General features: G+C 36.6%; 7 protein-coding genes across 7 annotated transcripts; 2 read left to right on the plus strand and 5 right to left on the minus strand. All coding sequences in view use genetic code 12, as the record gives it.

Moving 5' to 3' along the window:
• Positions 1–942: 942 nt before the first annotated feature.
• On the minus strand, positions 943–2212 carry SPAPADRAFT_62007 (uncharacterized protein; the record flags this gene model as incomplete). Its single annotated transcript, XM_007376159.1, has 1 exon — positions 943–2212. A coding segment is annotated over one exon (907 nt), but the record flags the coding sequence as incomplete, so codon positions are not given.
• A 2352-nt stretch (positions 2213–4564) lies between these two features.
• SPAPADRAFT_62008 (uncharacterized protein) lies at positions 4565–5029 on the minus strand (the record flags this gene model as incomplete). Its single annotated transcript, XM_007376160.1, has 1 exon — positions 4565–5029. The coding sequence occupies one exon, from the start codon at positions 4878–4880 to the stop codon at positions 4707–4709; it is 174 nt and encodes a 57-aa protein (XP_007376222.1).
• Positions 5030–7364: 2335 nt separating this feature from the next.
• Positions 7365–10055, plus strand: PXP2 (Pxp2p; the record flags this gene model as incomplete). The annotated part of the gene is made up of 1 exon (XM_007376161.1): positions 7365–10055. The coding sequence occupies one exon, from the start codon at positions 7476–7478 to the stop codon at positions 9390–9392; it is 1917 nt and encodes a 638-aa protein (XP_007376223.1).
• Positions 9458–10030, minus strand: SPAPADRAFT_141277 (uncharacterized protein; the record flags this gene model as incomplete). The annotated part of the gene is made up of 1 exon (XM_007376162.1): positions 9458–10030. The coding sequence occupies one exon, from the start codon at positions 10028–10030 to the stop codon at positions 9458–9460; it is 573 nt and encodes a 190-aa protein (XP_007376224.1).
• Positions 10056–10285: 230 nt separating the features above from the next.
• POX1-3 (acyl-CoA oxidase) lies at positions 10286–12582 on the minus strand (the record flags this gene model as incomplete). The annotated part of the gene is made up of 1 exon (XM_007376163.1): positions 10286–12582. The coding sequence occupies one exon, from the start codon at positions 12502–12504 to the stop codon at positions 10375–10377; it is 2130 nt and encodes a 709-aa protein (XP_007376225.1).
• Positions 12583–14270: 1688 nt separating this feature from the next.
• Positions 14271–14835, minus strand: TOM6 (Tom6p; the record flags this gene model as incomplete). Its single annotated transcript, XM_007376164.1, has 1 exon — positions 14271–14835. One exon carries the CDS (start codon positions 14799–14801, stop codon positions 14637–14639), a length of 165 nt encoding a protein of 54 aa, XP_007376226.1.
• A 150-nt stretch (positions 14836–14985) lies between these two features.
• On the plus strand, positions 14986–16304 carry RNA1 (GTPase-activating protein; the record flags this gene model as incomplete). Its single annotated transcript, XM_007376165.1, has 1 exon — positions 14986–16304. One exon carries the CDS (start codon positions 15011–15013, stop codon positions 16253–16255), a length of 1245 nt encoding a protein of 414 aa, XP_007376227.1.
• Between the last annotated feature and the right edge of the window lie 86 nt (positions 16305–16390).

A 16390-nucleotide genomic window follows, 5' to 3' on the forward strand; every position in this document is an offset into this window, starting at 1 on the left:
TACACACTTTTACAATGAAGATTTTAATGAGATAGTTCTAGGAGAGGTCTACATAAATTTTAATCAGAGGAATTGTCTTTTAATGCGGCAATATACTCCACTATACAGCAGCGGAAGGTAAATTTATATCATATATTGCCTTTAGAGCTTTTATGATCCTATATTAAAAAAAAGTTAAATTTGCCGTCACCACTGACACCCTCCCCACACCACTAAAAATACTAGTAAGCGAGCCATTGTTTTAATCTGCCACATTTTCCATGCACCCCTTTTACTCTTTCAACATACCAAGAGTTACCCGAGTAAGTTTTTGGAAGTAGTGAACAATAGGGAGACACACAAAAGATGGTACAATGTCACCATATTCCCCCGTGGTTAATTTTTGATTCCCATGGATACGAGCCCAGGGCGGATCGTAGTGTTTTCCTTTATTATCTGTTGTCAACATGAAACATTTAGGGATCAAGGAAAGAAACTTGAATACACATGCAGTTGTATATACATATCGTTCCCAGTGTAGAATCTAGTTACCATAGAGATCCCCTTACCTGTTTGTATTGATTATTGCAAGTAATACGCGTCTTTTTCGTTATAAAATAATCTAAATATTTCCTGTTTGGGCCATCAGGGGTAATTACTTGCGGAAAAAAAAATCAGATCCCTTAATCGAAACAAAGGGGATCTCCTGTATACTAGCTTGTGATCTCAAAATAGACGATATTGGCTCCAAATTGGCCAGAGGACTCCTAGTCCACATCACAACATAAATTCAAATCCCTGCAGCACAGGGTCATACAATGGGACTAATGTTATCTAGGTGTTTTTAATTGCAACAACACATATGTTGTTCTTTCTAAATTCGGTATCAAAACCCAAAATTTTAACATCCTACAGGCCCTTTGATTTGCAAATTGATCTGGTTAGTTTGCTAGCTACCAAGTAGTACAGATATTAAGCTGTAAATTTAAATAAAAAGTCTATACAAAATAACCGAAGAAACAAGCGTAACCAATTTGAAAAACTTATAAATCAAATTTAATAAAAAAAATTGTCCCCAAAAAATGTAAATAGTAGAATGCTTCTAAAACAGGCTCCATGCCCAATCACTAGGAACTTCCCCTATCCCGGATGCCTTCCCCCTAAACCCCTCTTGCTTATTTGCACTATCAGTGTTTACTCTAAATCTGGTAGTGTTGCCAACGTACGGATTCTCCACACAAATAAACGGCAATTTCTTCAAATCATCGCGAGTTGAATTAGACAAGTATTTCCATTCCCCATCTTCTAACGACCTATTAATATCCTCCACCAACGCATTATAATCTATGTTACATTTCTTGCATACTTTAAAGGACTTGTATCCCTGAGATGGAATCTGATCAAGGTTCTTAAATACTGGAATCACAAATTGTGCCCGTGCGTCCAAGAGCGTAACCAGCTGATTATAGCTAGTTTCGTTATCTTGAACCAAACAATCTATACAGAAGATAAACCCGCAAAATCGGCAATGGTGTCGTTTGTTCGAAACATCATATATTAACGATAGCAAACTGTTACGGAATGGTTTGAAACAGGACATACAGTTCTTAGTAGTCGTATTTGATTTCCAGTGGGTATGAATGGGTTCGATATCTAATTCGACAGAGGATTCAGGAGCACTAACGGTATAAACTGTTTTAAGTGGCGGAGTTTCTATTTGCAGCCGCAGCACAGTTAATTGACTCGGTGTTTGTGATGATGATGTTGATGATTCTTCGTTTGTATAGGCTGGTCTCAATACAGCCGGTGTAAGCAATGGTTTTTTTAGTTCATAAACCTGATGTAGCGATCGAGGAGAGTTGTCTTTCAACTTGGGGAAACTTGACTGGTTTCGAAGTCGAGGCGGTTGTCGAGGTGCTGCTATAGGTGTCTTGTCATTCATTATTGCTCTTAGTTTATCCCGATTCATCTTGCGTTCGTAAATATAGTTATTTGCAGTGTATTGTTCCAATAACAACCCATCAGCTTCGTTGAGCTCACTACTCATTGGTCGCTCTTGTTTAGAAGGCAAAGAAAGCCTCCTCAAGGGTTTGGTCAAGTCGAACGTCGCAGGTTTATAATCGTTCTTTGAATTACAAGTAATCGTTTCGTTAGAACCCCCGGTGTTGCCCGAGTCAGCTGAAATGGTAGGTACAATTTCAAGCGAATTTCTCTTGGTATAGTAAGTAGTACTCATACGAGGAAACCTAATTTGGTCATTGTAGTCTACCTCAGGAGGCGGTGGTGGTGAAGGCTTTTTCTTGATGATTTGGTCTTTAGGCTCTGTTGCATATGACGAGAGAACACTTGGATCGCTAAATGATAGCGAAGATACTCTATGCTTGGGGGAATCTATTGGTCTTTTTGAAAACGAAAATGGAGGTAAGCTAGCTTCTGCTTCTTTACCTGGTGTAATTTTGGATAATGCATGAGACATAGGAGAAGTTAATGGGGTCGTTTGTGTAGTTTCGTTTGATGTTCCTGTTGATGTGGTAGCGGTGGTAGTATCTGATTTTGTCATTGCTGTCGAGTGGGATATTACAGTTCTTTGAGTCTGTGAGTCATTTGCATTGATGGAAGGATCGGAGGTATGTATATTATTGCTGGTGGCGGTGACAGACCTCAACGCAGAAGCGGCAGCAGAGGCTTTTGTACCAGACTCATGTCTGCTTACTAAGACAGGCTTTGCATAGGGCGATGAATTTAACAATTTTCCTGGAGTTAAAGTAACGGTTGAGGTATTTTTTGAAGTAGCACCGATATTATGTGTGGGGGTAATAGTGGTGTTTGTGTTCAGCGATGGAATGGGTGATAGAAGGACATTTGCATCCGCCATAATGTCTGGACTGTGACTAGCGCAAGGCTGTTTAGTTTGTTCAGATAGTAGGTAGGGGGGGGGGGGGGGGGGGGGTGTTAATAAAACTTCAGGAGGGGGAGGTTAATAATTGACACTAAATAAATGACAAAGTAATGAATTCTAATACTGAAGATAATAAATTAGCAATGTGTAGATAATGAACTCCTTTGCTAAACAGGAGATGGATCCAACCAAGAAAAAAAAAAAATAAAATGCTTAATCTTGAAATTAGCTCGTATGATCTGAGGTTAGGGGGTGGTGTGCAGCGTTTATATACAGTTTAACTAATTATTATATAAATAGAGGATATGTTCTTAGGTAATAAATTATTAAACCTAGCTATGTCTTGTTTATTTTGGAATACTATTGACATTGTCTTAGGGAGATTAAAAAAATAATAATTACTGATGTAGGAAATAATTCTGGTCTTTTCTAGCAGAAGGTACAGTCCATACAAAGGGAAATAAGCCTGGTACTTCCCACTAAGCAAATCCATCCGCCTCAAGAAATATTCTTCTTGTTGTCAGATACTTGTTTTTAGCCTTTGTGAATGCAAAAATTAATTGAGCACTTTGATAGATAAGAAACTTTATATACAGGATCATCATTGTTCTGATATGAAATGCGAATTTTTATTGGTCAAGGACTTTTTTTAGTCAAGGACTTTTTTAGTCAATTTTAAATTCAACCACAATAAACAGTAAATAATCTTTTCAGTTGCACCGAGGTTTTTCCATAAATATTGTCCTACAATAGCATTCTTAAGGAATTGTACAAGTAATTAGACTAGGAACTGAGAGGGAATTTGGCCAAAGTTTGTAAGTTAGAGCAAGAAAATATGGCATACTATTTTGCTTATGGCTTTTTTTTTTTGCAATCAAGCGTCCAGTATGCGCAGGCTCTTAAATCGTCTGATCGTCTTAAACCAACACCACGTAGCATAAAAAACATGCATATATCAAATAATGATGCTAAGGTAGTTTCCAGAATTAGGATGTAGTTAAACAGAAGAGGAGAAGGCTCTGTACTTATACCAAGCTTTCTATTTATTCATACAAACTAATCTAAGCTGAGGCACGGAGGTCCTGAAGAATAGACTTACTAACAACTTAATCGATATCGAATTTAAAAATGAAATAGCATAGGATAGCCAATGTGAATTTATAGGGCCGATAAATGCATTGTAGTCCCGAAGAGGTTAAAGAATGTTAAGTTGCAAATTTGATTTTGTTTTTCTGTTTTTAGCTTCCGATCTGATGTCCTTGCGAAAGGTATGATGTCATGACCACAAAAACCCCAGAATTGCGATGGGTTAATTCTAAATCACGCATTGTCTGAATAGGTTCTTAATGATTCTGAATTGATAAGTTTCTTCAATCAATTATACTTGAACATTTTGACTGTCAATTGAAGTTCATGTGTGGGCAATATTTTCTCGGAAGAAACTCCATATGTGTTGGAGAAGCTGGGTATCACTTCCAGTTTTTTTTATAACAAGTTCCACTCATTCTCTTATATAATGTAGGGTTTATCTCTATATTTTGCTTCCCAGGTAGTTGGGGAGGGGGCGGGGGGAGAATTCCGAAAGCGGTAAACAGAGAAACAGAAAAAAAAGAATAATACAACATAAAAAAAAGGAGGGGGTTGCTTCAACGCCATTAGTAAGTGACTAGTACGGTCTCATATAATGTAAAGTTACTAAGTTATATTGTATTAATGAACATTGGAAGTGGAAAATCGAACTAAATATAAAGCTATTAAATTTGTAACAAAATACGCCCGTGTAGTATAACTTTCAAAGATGAAATTCTTCAACCGAACCTGTGACCGTTTAATAGTTGTCACTTAATACAACGTACAAGGCATGTAAAATACCTGGGAACCAGAAGAAGATACAACAGATGATATTAATCCACAATGGAGTGGTTGTACCAACCTTCATGAAAACAGCTAAAGGAGGCAATAAAATGGCCAAGATAACACCGATAATTTTTTCAGAATCCATCTCTATTTTGTTTGCTTAACTGATATGGAAAACCTAATTTGAATAATAATTGATTGTTTTAAATTGATTAGGGATTAACTCAAACCGAAAAGGAATTCAATTGATTATATAGCAGTTGGAAAAAACAGAAGAATGAAGTGTATAACCGGAATCTTGGGAAAAGTAGATTGTGTTGGTTTTAAAAAAATGACCAAATTCGGTTCTAGGGCTTAGTTTTTCTGTCACGTTTGGGGATAAACTGTAAAAATTAGCGAAGTGCAGTTTATAATTATTTGACACTATATCCGATCTGCGGTTGGTAAGAACCCCAGAAAATCACTTCCAGTTGTTCCGAACATTGTGAGGTGTTATAGCTATCTCCGGCATGTTGACATCCCAGCTATGGCTTACTTGTGCGATTAAAAATATATTCTTTAAATTTATTTCTTACCTGATTATATCATCAAAAAAAAAATGCTTATTAATTAACGCCGACATTTATTCTGAAGGATATTGCAGCCGAAGGGTCATGATTAATCCCCACTCGGATGACTCGTTTGATTAAATATTATCTAAATTGTTGAGGATATGCTATCCTATCCAATATAAGTGTAGCATTTGTAATCCATTAGAACTCAGAACTATGCTACGATTACCTTCTCGTTCAATTCTAGGGAAATTTTGAATTGTAAAGAATTTTAGAATCTGGCAAATCTCAAATATTCAAAATAAAATTCGACAAGAATTTTGTTACACCAACTTCTGAACATTGTGGTTTAAAACTCACCTACAAACTTTTACCTAAAATGCTCTGATGTGTCAGGGGCGATGCAATAAGTATACTGCGTATTTCAATCTGAGATTTTTTGCAAAATAAGGTAAATCTATTATAGATGTAGTTATAAGTTCTAAACTGTTTTTATTATCCCCGACAAACTTACAATTTAGGTTCATACTTAAATTGATTTTCCAGTTGAGAGGATATTGTTCACATCATACCTTTGATTGAGTTGAAGATTCTCCAGATACGATACAAGAATCAAATGGTAGATAGTGATGATGCAAAAAAAAAAAATCTCCCGGGGGTGAGTCGAACACCCGATCTCAAGATTACTTTGAGGTACTCATTACAGTCTCGCGCTTTAAACCAACTAAGCTACCAGGAGCTGTTTTTGAAATTTTGCTATACATTTTAAAACTAGTCAAGACAAGATGGAGATTTTGCTAAATTCTCGTATAGTGGTTCCATATACTAAACAATACTACTATATAGTCTTTACATGTTGAGAGAAACTAGTGCTTCTGATTTTTAAGCCAAAAAAAGATAGTTTGTTCATTTTACTTAGCTTTAAAATTTTCTAAAACGTTGACCAAATTTTGAGAAAAATAAGAGATGAAATAAAGATTATCTACGTATATCATAAGTTATTTGATTTGACAATTGCTTTGTCATTTTACTAGATGAATATTGGAGGCATGAATAGTATTTGCAGATGCTCTAATGCTTATTTCGCAACTACATTTGTGCCGAGGAACTTATTTTTCACAACGAACAAAATGTTAATCTCGCGGTAAAACGCGGCACGAATTCGTGCCGCAAGATTTGCAATGTTTGAATTACTAAATCGAGATTTACGCTTGTTGGAACACTAAGGCAACTCAATCAGATAATAACTATCAAATAATTATAAAATTTTACTGAAAAAACCTCAAGAAAGTTCAGCATGATATCAATTGATTTGTAAAGAAACTCATTGTAGGAGAGATATGCTCTTGTAAATTGACACATTGTCATGTGCACAAGAGCTCCAGTTGGTTATACTCCATGTATTTTAATTTTTCGAAATTAGCGACCGCCCCGCCCCCTAAGGAAAATCGAAAGGTATTAGACACATTTCAAAACCTTGTTGGAAATGGACTTGGACCCCGCTACCAGAAAATTTCCTTTCCCATGGATAATACCACGAGGCAAAAAAAAAATCTACCGAGCATGTCAGGACGGGGGTTTACCCCACAAAACGTTTAACAAGGGTCAACAAGTATCTTCACACATTACAAGCAGTTACAGAAATAAGTTTACCGGAACACTTCGATCAAAGAGATTAGTCGAATCAAAAACCGATAGGGAGAAAATCCGAGTAAAAGTCGGTATACTATTGTATTTTTTGAACGGTGTGGGGATTACTAACTTTACTTCCTCGCTTCCCCACCCTTTGACATTTTTTTCCAAAATACTAAAAATTAATACAATATAAATAAATCGAGAATTCCTGCTCAGTCGCTTGTATGTAGTTCTTGCTTTTCTTTTTCCCTCTCCTTTTCAAATCTATTTTCTTATAGATCTTACTTTTTCAATCAAAAATGGCTGCTGCACCAAAGATTAAGCTTATCGACAAACCTAAACAAAAGGACCCTGACACTAGAGCAAAAGTTGTTCGTGGAACCATCAGCAATGTTGAACCACCTAACCCTGCTGGTGAGGTTGAAAAAGAAAGAGCTCGCACCAATTGGGATCACAAGGAGATGCATGAATTCTTGGAAGGTAACAAGGAAAAATCTGATGAAGTCTTAGGTCTTTACCGTTCAATTGAACGTGACACTACTTTGCAAACAAGTATGGAACATTATGACTATACTCAAGAAGAAGAACGTATTCTTGTCACTAAAAGAATTGAAAAGATGAGTAAATACATTGAAACTGAACCAACCAAAAAGTTCTTCAGAAGATTACAATTGATGACTGTTATTGACCCTTCCTTGGGTATTAGAATGTTGGTCAACTTGGGTTTGTTTTTGAACTGTATCAGAGGTAATGGTACCGACAAACAATATGAATTCTGGGCCAAACATAAAGAAGCTGGTAAAGTCAAGCAAATGTATGGTTGTTTTGGTATGACAGAATTAGGTCATGGTTCTAATGTGGCTGGTTGCGAAACTACTGCCACCTTTGACGAAGAAACTGACTCTTTTATTATTGACACTCCTCATATTGGTGCTACTAAATGGTGGATTGGTGGTGCTGCTTATTCAGCCACCCATACCGTTTGTTATGCTAGATTAATTGTCAAGGGGGTTGATTATGGTGTCAAGACCTTTATTGTTCCATTAAGAGACTCTTTACACAACTTATTACCAGGTATTGCTATTGGTGATATTGGTGCTAAGATGGGAAGACAAGGGGTTGACAATGGTTGGATTCAATTCACTGAAGTTAAGGTTCCAAGATTCTTTATGTTACAAAGATGGTGTAAAGTTGATCGTCGTGGTAATGTTACTTTGCCACCTTTGGAGCAATTATCTTATATTTCTCTTTTGGATGGTAGAGTTGGAATGGCCACTGATTCCTATAGAATTGGTGCTAGATTCACTACTATTGCCTTGAGATATGCTGTTGGTAGAAGACAATTCAAGAGTGAAGGTGCCAAGGAAGAAACCAAGTTAATTGACTATCCTTTACATCAAAGAAGATTATTGCCATTATTGGCATTGACTTACGTTGCTGCTGTTGGTACCTACAGGTTAGAACTTCAACAAAGTGACCTTTTGGCTAATTTAGATAAAGCTCTTGCTAACAAGGACAAATTGTTATTGAAGCAATCCATCAGCGGTACCAAATCATTATTTGTGGACTCTGGTTCCTTAAAGTCTACTTTAACTTGGTTAGCTGCTGATTTGGTCAATGAATGTAGACAAGCTTGTGGTGGACATGGTTATTCTGCTTACAATGGATTTGGTAAGACCATCAATGATTGGGCTGTTCAATGTACTTGGGAAGGTGACAATAATGTTTTAGCTATGTCTACTGGTAAGACCATAATTAAAACTGTACAACAAATTTTGAGTGGGAAGAAATTGAAGGATTCTACGTTAGAATTCCTTAACGATGCACCTGCTTTGTACAAGGCTAAGAAGGCTGTTATTAGAAAGGCTGACCACGTCGATGATATTGATCGTGTCTTGAAGGCAATTGCTTCTCTTATCGTGAAGATTTCAGTCGATTTAATTCCAATTTCAAACACTTCTTGGGATTCAATTGGTCCTCAAAGAGTGATTTTATCCAAATTGAGATGTCACTACTACATGTTGGAAACCTTCAAAGAGAAGTTGGAAAACCAAATTGGTGCCAATTCTCCACTTAGACCACAGTTGGAAAATATCATGAAATTGTACTTGGTTTCCAATATCTTGAGTCCATTCATTGATGAATTCTTGAAGAATGGTGTCATCTCTCCTGCAGTTGCTAAGTATCTCACCATTGAATATCCACAAACTTTGTGCAGTGAAGTTAGACCTTATGTGATTGGGTTAACTGATTCCTTCCAACAACCAGATAATTTTATCCATTCATTGATTGGTAAGTATAATGGTGATATATACTCAAACTATTTAGGTGCAATTAAGGACATTCATGACCCAGCCAACCATAAAGCTCCATATTCTGAGGATTTGGAGGCGATGTTGGCTAGACCTTCATTGGTTGCAAGGGAAAGACACGAAAAAACCGCTGAAGTGGGTTCAATCTTGTCCAAATAGGTTCTGTTTATGTTTAAAATTATTTATATATATATAATACAAATTATGAACATGAAAATGATCTTCTACAAGCAATTTCTTATACCCAAAATGATGTAATTTGAACAACTTAGAATTGTAAATCCGGCAATCCAAACAACCCTCTCAATAAATGTCTTTTCATTTAGTGTCCCATATGGAACTGAAGTTGTGTTATTCCCCCAATTCCAATAAATAATAATATCAACATATATACACCAGGCCAACATGAATGCCACCGTTATAGTTACAGAAATCGTGGCACTTCCTTGCGGATGACTATCTAGAATAAGGAGGTACAAATAGGGTATCGCATGAAGCCTAATCGCTAACCAAAGACTCCGCTCATAGCTCTTAACCCCTAAAAGCTTCGCTGACCAGTACCCCATTGTAACTTGGAATCCCAAGTTGCTAGCTAGCGGATAAATGTATTTCACGTTCCAATTAGAACTAGCGTTTTGACTGAGGATAATATATGTTATTGTGACCGCAAGCGACAATAACGTAAGGAATTCAAAGGCCCCACCGCCTTTCTCTAACTGTGGCCAAGTTGTTGATTCGTAAAGTGCGCTGATGCATAAACACAAGACAATTAAACTCACAAGTCCCTTCCGAGACATATTTCCAAGAGCACCATGGGATGGTAGGTTTATTTTTGGTTTCCACGGATAATTGGTATTTGGTAGATCATATGTGGGGCAAGGCAAGGAGGGGGGGGGAGATTGTTCTAATTTTTTTTTACCCCACGTCTCACCTTACTCCATTTCGGATTACACTATATCTGGACATGCGCGGCACAAAATATTGCTGCGAATTATCAATTGCATCCATCCTCAAAGTAAAACCTCTTTTACTGGAAACAAACTACACTAATATCACTTAATCAATTTTAAATTCATTATCTGAAATCACATATAAAAACATAAATATACTCATAAAAGTAGCAAACCCTTAGTGAAATTTCTTATCTAGATAAGATTTCACCAGTTTCAACAGTCTTTTCAAATCTTTCTCTTTCTTCAATAGATGGTCTATTCAACATGGCTTCTAAAGCACCAGAGTAAGGAGCCTTAGTGTTAGAAGGCTTGTTCAAGGTCTTGACAGTGCCAAAGTAGTTTTCGTAAATGTCACCATCATACTTACCAAGAACAGAGTTGACAAGCATATCAGATTGTTGGAAGGAATCAGTAAGGGCAACGACATGTGGTCTGACTTCTTTACACAATTGTGGAATTTGATTGGAGGTCAAAGCAGCCATAACACTTGGAGAAACAACATTGAAGGTCAAGAAGATACCAGCAAATCTTTCCAAAACCATAGTAGCAGCATATAATCTACCCAAAGAAACCAAGTATGGAATCAAATCCTTTTCTTCAAATCTTTCAAGTCTGACAACATATTCATTCAACAAGTAGTGGTGTGCCTTCAACTTAGACAAGGTAACTAATTCAGCACCAACATAGTCAAGCGAGTTCTTTCTAGCAGTGGTAGCAGCTTGGTGAGCCAATCTGATGATGGCAATTTCAACAGCCTTAGCGACCTTCTTGAGATCATTCAAGTCAGCAACATTGTCCAAGATAACATTTGTAGCATTAGAACCAGTATATTGCTTCAAATTGTTCAAGAAACTAGAACTTCCTTTAACAACCTTACCATCATCTTCAATAGCAAGAACGTGCTTAACCAATGGCTTACCGATGTTAACACCCAAGATATTGTTATCACCTTCCCAAGTACATTGAACAACGAAATCATTGTAAGCTTTACCGAAACCACTGTAAGCGGAGTAACCATGTCCACCACAAGCTTGTCTACATTGGTCAATAGCTTCAGCAGCTAACCAAGTACAGGTAGATTTCAAGGAACCAGAGTCGATAAATAAGGACTTCATGGCATCAATAGACTTCATAATAGCTTCATCATCATTTTGGTCAACAGCGTCATCCAAGTCAGATAAGGTTTCGTCAATAGTTTGTTCAATTCTAACTGCACCAGTAGCAAAGACGTAAGCAGCAGCCAAGTAAGGTAACAATCTCTTTTGATGTAATGGGTAGTCCAATAATTGAGTTTCAAGTGCATTTTCATCATCAGGGTCAACATTGTCACCCTTAAATTGTCTTCTACCAATGGCGTATCTCAAGGCAATAGTGGACATTCTGGCAATCATTCTGTATGAATCCAAAACCATCATAACTCTACCACCTAATAAAGCAGAGTAAGATAATTGTTCCAATGGTGGCAAGATAACCTTACCTTCTCTGGAGACTTTACAGAACTTTTGCAACATAAAGAATCTTGGAATTCTAACATTGGAGAATTGAATCCAACCGTTATCAATACCATCTCTACCCATCTTGGAACCAATATCACCAACAGAGATACCTGGCATAAGGTCGTGGTTCGAGTCTCTTAATGGAACAACAAAAGTCTTGACACCGTAATCTTCACCATCAACAATTAATCTAGCGTAACAAGTGGTGTGAGTAGCAGAATGAGCAGCACCTCCAATCCACCATTTGGTGGCACCAATATGTGGAGTGTTAATAACAAATTCATCGGTATCTTTGTCGAAAGTAGCAGTGGTTTCAAGACCCAGGACATTTGAACCGTGGGCCAATTCGGTCATACCAAAACAACCGTAAATACCCTTGATATGGGCAGTTTCCTTATCTAAAGCCCAGTATTTCAATTGCTCGTAAGTACCGTTACCTCTAACACAGGAAATAAATAAACCCAAGTTAACACCGATTCTAGTAGCAACTTGAGGGTCAAAAAGACCAATCAAAGACAATCTCTTGTTGAAAGTATCAATGGAATCACCTTCCAAATATCTGGAGACACGGTTGATCTTGACAGCAGTCAAAGCTCTTTGTTGGTCCTTGGTCAAATCATAGTAAGAGGCATCAGTAAACAAGACTGGATCTCTTTCCATTTGTTGCATCAAGGACTTCAATTCTTCAGCTCTTTCCTTAGAACCTTCCAAGAAGTAGTGCATCTTGACAGGATCAAACTTGGAGTTTGCTCTTTCATTTTGAATCAGAGTCTTTGGGTCTGGACCTTGGGATATGTTGACAGTATTTGTTGCGATAGCCATTGTAGGGAAATACTAATTTATGTTTTGGATATATAAAAAACTAGTAATGAAAGAAGAAAAGAGGAAAGCTAGAAAAATGCTTAGTGGGGAATAGCCAGGATATTTATATTTTAGTGTCCGAAATTATCACAAGTTAAATTTTTCGGGTCAATTTTTTATTTATTTCCCGCTCTGTGTCTCCCCCACAAAAAAAAGAGAGATTTGATATTTTTGGGGAGACCTAGCTACAAGCGGAATGAACGCAAAAGTTTTAGATTTCCAGAGGTGACAATCACACCTCAACTAACAGTACATGGTTGAATATAGTCTGGAAGTATTATTACTGTCCTAATGTACTTGCTAAGGCGTTAGGAGGTATATTACGCAGAGTAAGTTTGGCTTACATTATGCTGTGTTTTCGTTTTTTTTTTTTTACATGTGCTTCGAGAACGGAGAATTTAGTGGGGATATAGAGGAGGGGGAAAAGTCCCACGGAGAATAAAAAAAGTCGGAACATTTTTTTTCCACAATGTAAACGTTAGAAGCATTTTGCATCGGAAACTGACACTGACTAGTAGAAACATATGAAAAAAAATTATACATAATAGGAAATATAATTCATTATTTCATGTCATTGTACGAAATTTTGGGGAATTTAGCGTTAGGATATGCATGAGAAATTATGCCGAGGTTTGCAGTTCTGGCTACCGAGGTGCAAAAAAAAGAAAAAAAAAGTCCGGAGTTAAAGGAGCCGCACACAAAAAATACCAATATTGTTGGTTTTTGCTCGTGAAGCACGGGACAAGGTTTGTCTTCTCTTCCCCCATGTACATTTATCAGGCCATAAAATGACAAAGGACAAGCGAATCGAACCAAGATGAGCCGAATAATTACAACGAAAAAGGGGGCTGTTTGCATGTCCCAACAAAACGTGGCCCTATCAGCAGAAAGATAAAGGCAGAATCCATAAACAATTCCCAGTGAGATTCGGTATCGAACTTTTATCTACAATTATACCCATCGCGTGAACATACAGTGTAGCTTCTTATCTGTCAAATTGATGTGTTTTGCACCATTTTTGCACCATTTTTGCGTTTGTCTTTGAAAATTTTAAAGTTTGAACTATATTTGTTTCAGTTGCAACTATTCCACAAAATGGAAATGTCAAATTATGGAAATTAGCAACCTTATTTGGCTATTAAAGAAATCTCCTGATATTCCCATCTAGGCAGTTGCATTAACTTTATGTGTACATTACGTAATGTTTTTACCCCACAAATTTCCCATGAAAAAAAAAAAATCCGCCCTAGCAAATACGACTACGAAAGTTTTGTGTGTAATCTAAAGAAAGCAGCTCTCTCATGAACCACGAATAGTCACTGATACGAAGCTATTACGATTGTAGTATTCGCTACCAGTTCTAATTGGTAAGACTACAAATATGCTGTAGCTCCTAACGTCTTTCTGTAGTAAGTAAGCAAGTTTCACAAACTTAACATGTGATTTTTTTTTCCTGGTTTTGACATAGGAGATCTGTCCGCGGTCACAAGAACAACCAAAAACTATCTAAGGTATAATTTAGTTATATCGATTAAGCTGCTTTGTGTAATGATCCCATGAGAAGTTTGAGGGAAAATAAACGCTAACTATACTAAGACGATGGATTTAAAAGTTGCATAAAGTTGCTTGTAATTCCCCAACAAGTACCACGAGAAACCAATTTTCATTATTTTGTCACTTTTTTTGCAATCTGAATCTAAAAATAAAAAATTTCCTTTATTGTTTTTATACGATTGAATCTGTTACCTAAATAGTTTGACACTGTAGTATGAAGAATTGACAGCATGTCTAATTTCCTTTCACACCATAACTTAGGACGGAGTACACCAGCTGCTGGTGATCTTACGACCATACCTAATGAACTTACACTATGTCTTTAATACTATCAATTACTAGAGTGTATATAGTTTCTCAATTGTATTCACTGTCATTAATTCATAATCCCAAATCTCTACATCTTAGCAAGCATTTTTCACAAAGAATAATATTGTATTAAAATATGTACAGGAATCCCATAATTAAACTATCCCCAATAATAAACACTACAGCTTAAAGTAACTAAATGTAGCCACCTTAATAGACGTCTTATTTGCTTATAATTGTGGAACCAACATATCCATCAATGGAGATTGGATGAATAAAACACCGAGACCGAATAAGACGGCTTGAGTACCAACAATGAAGGCAGGAGTACTTTTGATCTTTTGGAAAGTGGATTCTTCCTTAGGAGGAGCTTGGGTTGGGAATCTACCAGACATGTTTATTGATTAGCTTGATTGATGTTAAGATTAAACTACTAAATTGTCCATTACCAATTTTTTTTTGACCTTCAAAAAAATTTTCCATTTTGACCCAAGTCACGTGAATAAAAGTCACGTTGTCGTGATAATCAGACAAAAAGTTTTTGGAAAATTTGTGTTGCCATCGTGTAAACATCTTCCCGTCTATCCCATCATTAATTAGAGAAATGGCATCAACATCTGTTGACGTGGAGTTAGGAGTCACTCCAGAAACAACTTATTCTATTGCAGGAAAGCAAATCAAGTTTAATGCCGAATCTGATATTGAAAAATATGTCAAGGAATTAATAGCTCAAAAGAATGTTGCAAAGATTGATTTCTCAGGAAATACCATTGGTATCGAAGCGTCCAAGGCTTTAAGTGAAGCCTTATTGGCCCACAAAGATACTATTGTTGAAGTCAACTTTTCTGATTTGTACACTGGTAGATTAAACACTGAAATTCCTCAATCTTTGGAATACTTGTTGCCAGCTTTATTGAAATTACCTAACTTGAAGTTGATTAACCTTAGTGACAATGCTTTTGGTTTACAAACTATTGATCCAATTGAAGACTACTTAGCTAAGGCTATTTCTATTGAACATTTGATCTTGTCAAACAACGGTATGGGTCCATTTGCCGGTGCCAGAATTGGTGGATCACTTTTCAAATTAGCCCAAGCTAAGAAACTTGCAGGTAAGCCTTCTTTAAAGACATTTATTTGTGGTAGAAACAGATTGGAAAACGGATCCATCAACTATTTAGCTGTTGGATTAAGAAACCATCAAGATTTAGAAGTTGTTAGATTGTATCAAAATGGTATTAGACCAGCTGGTATTTCCAAATTGATTGAAAAGGGGTTGTCTAACAACAAGAAATTGAAAGTGCTTGATCTTCAAGATAACACAATTACCACTAATGGTGCTATCAAGTTGGCCGAAACTTTATCTTCCTGGAACGATTTAGTTGAGTTAAACCTCAATGATTCTTTATTGAAGAACAAGGGCTCATTGAAGTTGGTCGAAGCTTTACATACTGGTGATGCAAAGAAGAACTTGTTGACTTTGAAGTTACAATACAATGAATTAGAAGTTGACAGTTTAAGAATTTTGGCTGATGCCATTGCATCCAAATTACCCAATTTGAAGTTTTTGGAATTGAATGGTAACAGATTCGAAGAAGACTCTGAACATATCGAAGCTATCAATGAAATATTCGAAGAAAGGGGATTCGGTGAATTAGATGAATTGGATGAATTGGAAGAACTTGACAGTGACGAAGAAGAAGAAGATGAAGATGAAGAAGAAGACACCTTGGAAGAAGATCTCGACTTGGATGCCTTAGAACAAGAGTTGGCTGGTGTCAGTCTTGAAGAAAAGGATTCCAGTGTTGACCTTATTGCTGATGAGTTATCAAAGGCTCACATTAAATAGATTTATAATATTATTGTACATTCATAGATTAGTACGAGGCTGATCAGATGGTCTAGATTCTGCGCGCAATATTTTTCTAGTATTTTTTTTTACAACACGTCTGAATCGTTTACTTCAGGTTAGGAATTAACATCC

The sequence above is a fragment of the Spathaspora passalidarum genome (assembly GCF_000223485.1).
Source record: "Spathaspora passalidarum NRRL Y-27907 unplaced genomic scaffold SPAPAscaffold_5, whole genome shotgun sequence".
Classification (NCBI taxonomy): domain Eukaryota; kingdom Fungi; phylum Ascomycota; class Pichiomycetes; order Serinales; family Debaryomycetaceae; genus Spathaspora; species Spathaspora passalidarum.